At 49.3% G+C, this 6,219-nt stretch overlaps 2 protein-coding genes across 3 annotated transcripts in view; one reads left to right on the plus strand and one right to left on the minus strand.

The window, feature by feature from the left end:
• Nucleotides 1–2,505: 2,505 nt before the first annotated feature.
• Nucleotides 2,506–5,498, plus strand: CDK4 (cyclin dependent kinase 4). The gene is made up of 8 exons (XM_007467633.1): nucleotides 2,506–2,712; nucleotides 3,158–3,394; nucleotides 3,558–3,693; nucleotides 3,809–3,976; nucleotides 4,140–4,249; nucleotides 4,508–4,558; nucleotides 4,699–4,834; nucleotides 5,068–5,498. Exons 2-8 carry the CDS (start codon nucleotides 3,177–3,179, stop codon nucleotides 5,158–5,160), a joined length of 912 nt encoding a protein of 303 aa, XP_007467695.1. The 5' UTR covers nucleotides 2,506–2,712; nucleotides 3,158–3,176; the 3' UTR covers nucleotides 5,161–5,498.
• Nucleotides 5,499–5,662: 164 nt separating this feature from the next.
• TSPAN31 (tetraspanin 31) overlaps nucleotides 5,663–6,219 on the minus strand; it is a 2,942-nt gene continuing 2,385 nt past the window's right edge. Inside the window, exon 6 of one of the 2 annotated variants that reach the window (XM_007467634.1) lies at nucleotides 5,663–6,198. In XM_007467634.1, the coding sequence (XP_007467696.1) occupies nucleotides 6,124–6,198 (75 nt within the window). In that variant the 3' untranslated portion in view covers nucleotides 5,663–6,123. The remainder of the gene's footprint in view (nucleotides 6,199–6,219) is intronic. The other variant, XM_007467635.1, reaches the window with a different exon arrangement.

Consider the following 6,219-nt stretch of genomic DNA (forward strand, 5'->3'; position numbering starts at 1 on the left):
GGGGGGAAGGGGAGAGGAGGAGAAGTGGCCGCGGCTGCGCATCCCCGCCCTGCCCGGCACGAGCAGGTGTCCCCAGAGGCGGGGGCGAGTGTGCGAGCCCGGGGGAGGGTGGAGGGAGGGGAGTGGCCAAGGAAAGGGGTGTGCGCACGGGTAGAATAGGTGTGTGAATGGGTGTGTGTGTGTTGGGGGGGTGAGCGGGTGAGGATGGAAGGTGAATGGTCAAAGACGCAGGTGCACCAGGGAGGGAGAGGCTTGTGCAGAATGGGAGTGTGCAAAGAAAGCAAGCTACGCAACTGTCAGAGGTGAGTGAGCAAGAGATGGACTCAAGCAATAAACACTTTTACACAAAAGACTGAAAAGTGTGCACGGTGTGTGACTATGGAAAAAAGATGAGTGTGTAAGGGATCGAATTGGATTGTAAGAGAAACAGAAGTGTGTAATTGTAATGTGTGAGGGAGGTGAGTGAGCAAGGGAGACTGGAGTGCTAAAGGGATGAATGTCTTTCCTGGTATTCTCCTAACCCACCACCACTGCAACTGAAGTGAACAATACGTAACACACACATGCTTAGCTCTATGCTTTTATGGGGGGTCTTGACCCTGAGAACCAGTTGTACCCCCTCATCACATTATTTCTGCCTTACACTTACATCCTCCCTCTCCTCTCCTTTTCAGTGCTTAGAGAAAAGGAATTCAAACACAATGGAAAAAACTAATTAGTAAAAGAGTAATTAACTGGAAAAGGGAGGGTATGTAATCAGGGACAGACTGTCAAACTAAGGATCCTCAATAGAAAGTGATTAAGGAGAGTAATGCTCTTATGAAGCATTCAAATATTTTGGATGGTGGATGAATGAATCAGAAAAAGGGGCTGGAACCCAAGTCAACATAGAGGATGACTTATATTTTAAAAACAGTGAGTGGAGGGTGAAGCTAAAGTGGACCCTGTTGGTGTAGGATGGAAGAGACACAGCCTTCCAGAAGGTTTACAAACCAACCAATCCTAGCAAAATAGCCAATGAAACATACTCCTCACAAGCCCCTTAGCCAGTTAGGACCTTGAGATTTTTCTTATTCGTGTCCTAGTTGCCTTTGCCAGCAAGGGCCCAGAACTACAACCAGCAGAATGCAAACAGGGGGAATCTATACTGACATGTCTTCCATTTTGCCCTGGAGCATGGTTTATATTAATCTCAAGCCTAAACTCTTACATCCTCAGGCAGATGGTTAAGGAGAATAGAAGTTAGGGCACAAGGAGAGCAAATAGAGTAATAGAATGGTTTCAGATTTTAGACAGTTTATCATAAATGAGACACTGATTCCTTCCTTCCCTTATTCCCATTCCCCCAAAGGGTTGGGAGATAAAGAAGTTGGAGCCAGTAAGACAAGGGAAGTCAGAGAAACTTGCCTGTTGTCTACCTAGATGTCTGTGAACAGAGGCTATTTGGGAAAAGTCTGTTCTGAGGAGGGGCAAGGGCTAAGAAAGCTTGTAATAGGGGAAAAAAGGGAAACACAATGACCCCATATAAGGAGTCACAAGGTTTTGCAGAAGGGCACAGTCATTTTCATGCAGCGTGGTGGTAACTTCCTTGCACATGCTCACTCCTGTATCTATCCATCTATATGTGCAGTATATAGTATCATACACATATATATATACACATACACACATATGTCATAGCATCTTACTGCAGAAAAGAACCTTAAAGGTTAAGTATTCCTGTTTCCAGCTCATCAATAACTTCTCTGCCAGAAGGTATCTGGTCGCTGCCTTAACACTCCCAGGAAGAGGTGAAAGTTGGGAAGAGGGAAGGGTATTACCTTGCCACTCTTCCTGTTGGATTACTGTATTAATCTTCCTTCCATCAATCCTTTAATCCTAGTTTCGCCCTCATATGGGTACTGTCTACTCCCTATTTTATATGACCACATATAAAATATGTGGCTATATCTTTACAGATAGCCTTATCACTAGTTTAAAGGACACAAACAAAACCCCCACATAAATACAGGAAGCAGCACTCAGTAAAAATTTGTTGAATTCGTGAAACAAAGACACAAATGAGAATATGTTTTTCTGATAGCGGTGGAGCAGAAAGACGACAGCACCACCTCCCGTCCCCCGACCCACCTCCCCACAAGGAGAGAGAGTGAGAGACGGGTAGTGAGACTGGAGATGCACTCAGGCTCGGCTTCCAGCCCAGTGTTGGGAATCCTGGGTGGCCCAGGTTGCCATGGCATCGCGTTGGACTCCACCCTCTCTCTTCTCCCGCCGCACCCCCGATCCAGAGTTACGGCAACCAGTCACGTGCCCTGCTGCGTAACCACACCTCTGCTTCTCCAAGCAATGTCAAGCGGTCACGTGTGATAGCAACAGATCACGTGGTTGCCATCGCCCCTCCGCCCCTTTCCCCTCCCCGCCCCCTTCCCGTTCAAAGCCGCTCCCGGCTGCCCCTCTGCGCCTGAGTAGTATGGTCACGTGCTCCGAACGTCCGGCGCTCTCCCCGCCCCCTCGATTTCCGCGCGCCTCTTTGGCAGCTGGTCACATGGTGAGGGTGGGGGTAAAGGGGGCCGCTCTAGCCTGTGGCCTGTGTCTATGGTCGGGCCCGTAGGGTCCAGCTGCCCCGAACCGAGCTCGAGTGTATGGCGCGGCAGGAACCGGCTCCGGGGCCCCGATAACGGGCCGCCCCCGCAGCTCCAGACACGGGGTGAGGTAAGTGTAGCCCTTTCCAGGAATGGAGACCATACTCGCCCTCCACGGCTTTCTACGCGGGTTGGTTATGGAAGGGTCGCTCGAGGGCGGGAAGTGGGGCAGGGTGTGATATGTTCCTTTGTGGCCGTAGGAAGGTGCAATTTCAGGGACTGGGTGTACGGTCTTCGATGTAGGGAGTGTGTCGTGTGGCATTTCCCTTGTGCGGGGTTCGATCGCCCCAAAGGAAAATGGCATTTTTTTATTCTAGGAGCTCACGCGGCTGGAGGGGTTGGGGTTAGGGTCATTGTGTTACCTGGGAGTCGGCATCATGGAAGTTTGGGAAAGGGACGGGATGCTGTTGGTGTTGTCTTTGTGTTGTCTTTTGTGGGAGTCACTTTGTTGCTGCAGGCTCATACCATCCGAACTGTGGAAGGAATTTCGGTGGTAGGAGTCTCTGTGATTGTAGGGTCTCCTCTGGTCTGAGAATGGCTACCCCTCGATATGAGCCAGTGGCTGAGATTGGTGTTGGTGCCTATGGGACGGTGTATAAGGCCCGTGATCCCCACAGTGGCCACTTTGTGGCCCTCAAGAGCGTAAGAGTCCCCAATGGAGGAGGTGCTGGAGGGGGCCTGCCCATCAGCACAGTCCGTGAGGTGGCTTTACTGCGGCGGCTGGAGGCTTTTGAGCATCCCAATGTTGTGCGGTGAGAAGATGGAGGGTTGGGAGTGGGTAGTAAAAGGGAAAAGACAACCTAACCTTTAGGTGTGGAGTGGTGGTCAGGAGAGAAGTGGGGACCCTGAGGGAATAGAGGAGGCCATGTTGGGTCAAAGATGATTGCACAGTGAGTTACCATTTGCTCCGGACAGGCTGATGGACGTCTGTGCCACAGCCCGAACTGACCGGGAGACCAAAGTGACCCTGGTGTTTGAGCATGTGGACCAAGACCTAAGGACATATCTGGACAAGGCACCCCCACCAGGCTTGCCAGTGGAGACCATCAAGGTGAGTAAGGTGGGCAGACACTGAGAGGTAGATTGGGACCTTTGTAGTAGCATCTGTTGTGATTTCAGGTATGGTGCCTAGTTCAGTTTCTCTGTACCTCCCCCTTCCAAACCAGGATCTGATGCGCCAGTTTCTAAGAGGCCTAGATTTCCTTCATGCCAACTGCATCGTTCATCGAGACTTGAAGCCAGAGAACATTCTGGTGACAAGTGGTGGGACAGTCAAGCTGGCCGACTTTGGCCTGGCCAGAATCTATAGCTACCAGATGGCACTTACACCTGTGGTCAGTAGAATGATGGTAGCCAAAATGGGTTCTGGCTGGGGGAGGAGGGCGATTGCCCATAGCAGTTGAGAAGGCATGTGTTTTTCACATCCTTGATTTTAGTGAAGAGTTGTGCTTCAGGGTAATTCGTAGGGCCCTCATCCACTCTTCTTACTCCCGTTAGGTTGTTACACTCTGGTACCGCGCTCCAGAAGTTCTTTTGCAGTCTACATATGCAACACCTGTGGACATGTGGAGTGTTGGCTGTATCTTTGCAGAGATGTTTCGTCGAAAGTATGGGGCCCAAGTATCCTGAACATCTTGAATTTCCCAAATCTCATATTCGTAAACCACATCCATACCCTGCCTCTTCCACTTGAATTCTACTGGCCACCTTGTCCGTAACCAGCAGTTCTGAAATGTCGTGGAATTAGGAATTTCGTAACCCTTTATTCTTCTTACCCTATGTTTTGAGCCACTAAGCAGTAGTCGTTCTACTACCATATCTTTGAAAATGAGTGCTAGCTAAATGAATGTCTCTTTTCACCTTAGGCCTCTCTTCTGTGGAAACTCTGAAGCTGACCAGTTAGGCAAAATCTTTGAGTAAGTGACCTGCAGAGGGGAAGAGTTTTCCATTCTGAGTCCTTCTCTTTCTGCTGAGCCCTGAATGGCAACTGGCTCTGCCCCTGGAGTTGGGGGCTGGAGAAGGGCCCTCCTGACCAGAATTCTCCTGTTCCCCATAGCCTGATCGGACTGCCCCCAGAGGATGACTGGCCCCGAGATGTGTCTTTACCCCGAGGAGCCTTTTCCCCCAGAGGGCCGCGCCCCGTGCAGTCGGTGGTACCTGAGATGGAAGAGTCTGGAGCACAGCTGCTGCTGGTACTGGGCTTGGGCGTGGGCATGGGGTGAGATTGGGGTGGAAAATGGAGCAGGATAAAAGGGACCCGAACACATGGTGGTTACTGAGACTTGTTGGTGGATGGGCTAGTTTTTATTGCTGCTTTGAATAGCTGTCCACAAAGATGGATATAGAAAATAGCTCATCCCAGGTATTGTTGGGGGTGAGCAGAAGTCTTTTTTCGTGGTTTTCTGACCTTTGCCTCCCTTCTCAGGAGATGCTGACTTTTAACCCCCACAAGCGAATCTCTGCCTTCCGAGCCCTGCAGCACTCTTATCTACATAAGGCAGAAGGGAACCCAGAGTGAGCCACGGAATGGCTGCAACAGAACCAAGAGAAGAGAAGCCAACATTTCCCTTCCTTTGAACATTTGAGAGGAGAGCCCCCCACTAAGAAGGTGATCCTCTGCCTTCATCTCTGAGGCTATGGAGACGACTCCAACTTTTTATAGAGAATATTTTGTTGCCTTAATGACATTCCCCTCCCACCCCTCCTTTTGAGGCTTATCCTCCTCTTGCCCCCTCTGTGTCCTTACACCAAGGGGTATGTCCCTTGTTCTTCCCCTTCCCTATACCTTGATATTGGGATCCTTTTTTATACAGGAAAAACAACAAAACAAAGAAATCTGGTCTTTTTTTTTTTTTTTTTTAATGTTTCTTTCTCTGGTTGGCTTTGCTGTTTGGGGATTTGAGAAAAACATTTGGAAGATGGAACTTCCCTGCACGTTCTCCTTAGGTCACAGGGCCTACATAGTCAGTGGAGCCCCTCAACCAACTAAAGAGAAGAAAAGGCACTTACGTTGCTTCTTTGATTATGGAGTTTAAATGGTTTTTATTTTTATATTCACTGAACTTCCCCAAACCGAGTCCTGCTTATTACAAGAGTGCTTGGTTTTCTCTCTGGATCTGTCCCTGATTTACTCTTGGAGCAAAGATGTGTTGAGATGGTCTAGTATGTGGAAGGGAGAAGACGGGGAAACAGCCAGGAATGACTCCAGCCCCCATATCCCATTTCATGCACTGCCAGGAGCTTCCCATATTCACTTAGGGAGAGAGGAAGGAAGGTTTTTCTTTATTCCTTATAATCTTACTCCCAACAAAACACGTCAAGGCATAAAGCCTAGCTATTCAGTCATCTTTAGGGAGCATGGCAAAGGGCCTTTCCTTTTTCTCAAACAAAAAGGGCTATAGACCCCAGGTTTTCCCTAAGGGAGGAAGAAAAAGCTTAGGGAAAGCAGACAGCAGGAGAGAAGTCAGAAGGATCCAAAGTCTCATAGAAAGGCACTGGGGTTGGCTCGAGGATCCTTCTGATTCCGAAATCTCATTGCTAGCCAAACACCAAGGATCTGTAGAAGCAAAGGGAAAGA

The sequence above is a fragment of the Lipotes vexillifer genome, unplaced genomic scaffold, assembly GCF_000442215.2.
Source record: "Lipotes vexillifer unplaced genomic scaffold, Lipotes_vexillifer_v1.1 scaffold387, whole genome shotgun sequence".
Taxonomy (NCBI): Eukaryota; Metazoa; Chordata; class Mammalia; order Artiodactyla; family Lipotidae; genus Lipotes; species Lipotes vexillifer.

Coding starts and splice junctions, on each gene's coding strand:
- CDK4 (XM_007467633.1), top strand. CDS start 3,177: ATGGCTACCCCTCGATATGAGCCAGTGGCTGAGATTGGTGTTGGTGCC. Junction 3,395..3,557: donor GAGCATCCCAATGTTGTGCG/GTGAGAAGATGG, acceptor TGCTCCGGACAG/GCTGATGGACGTCTGTGCCA. Junction 4,559..4,698: donor CAGTTAGGCAAAATCTTTGA/GTAAGTGACCTG, acceptor TGTTCCCCATAG/CCTGATCGGACTGCCCCCAG.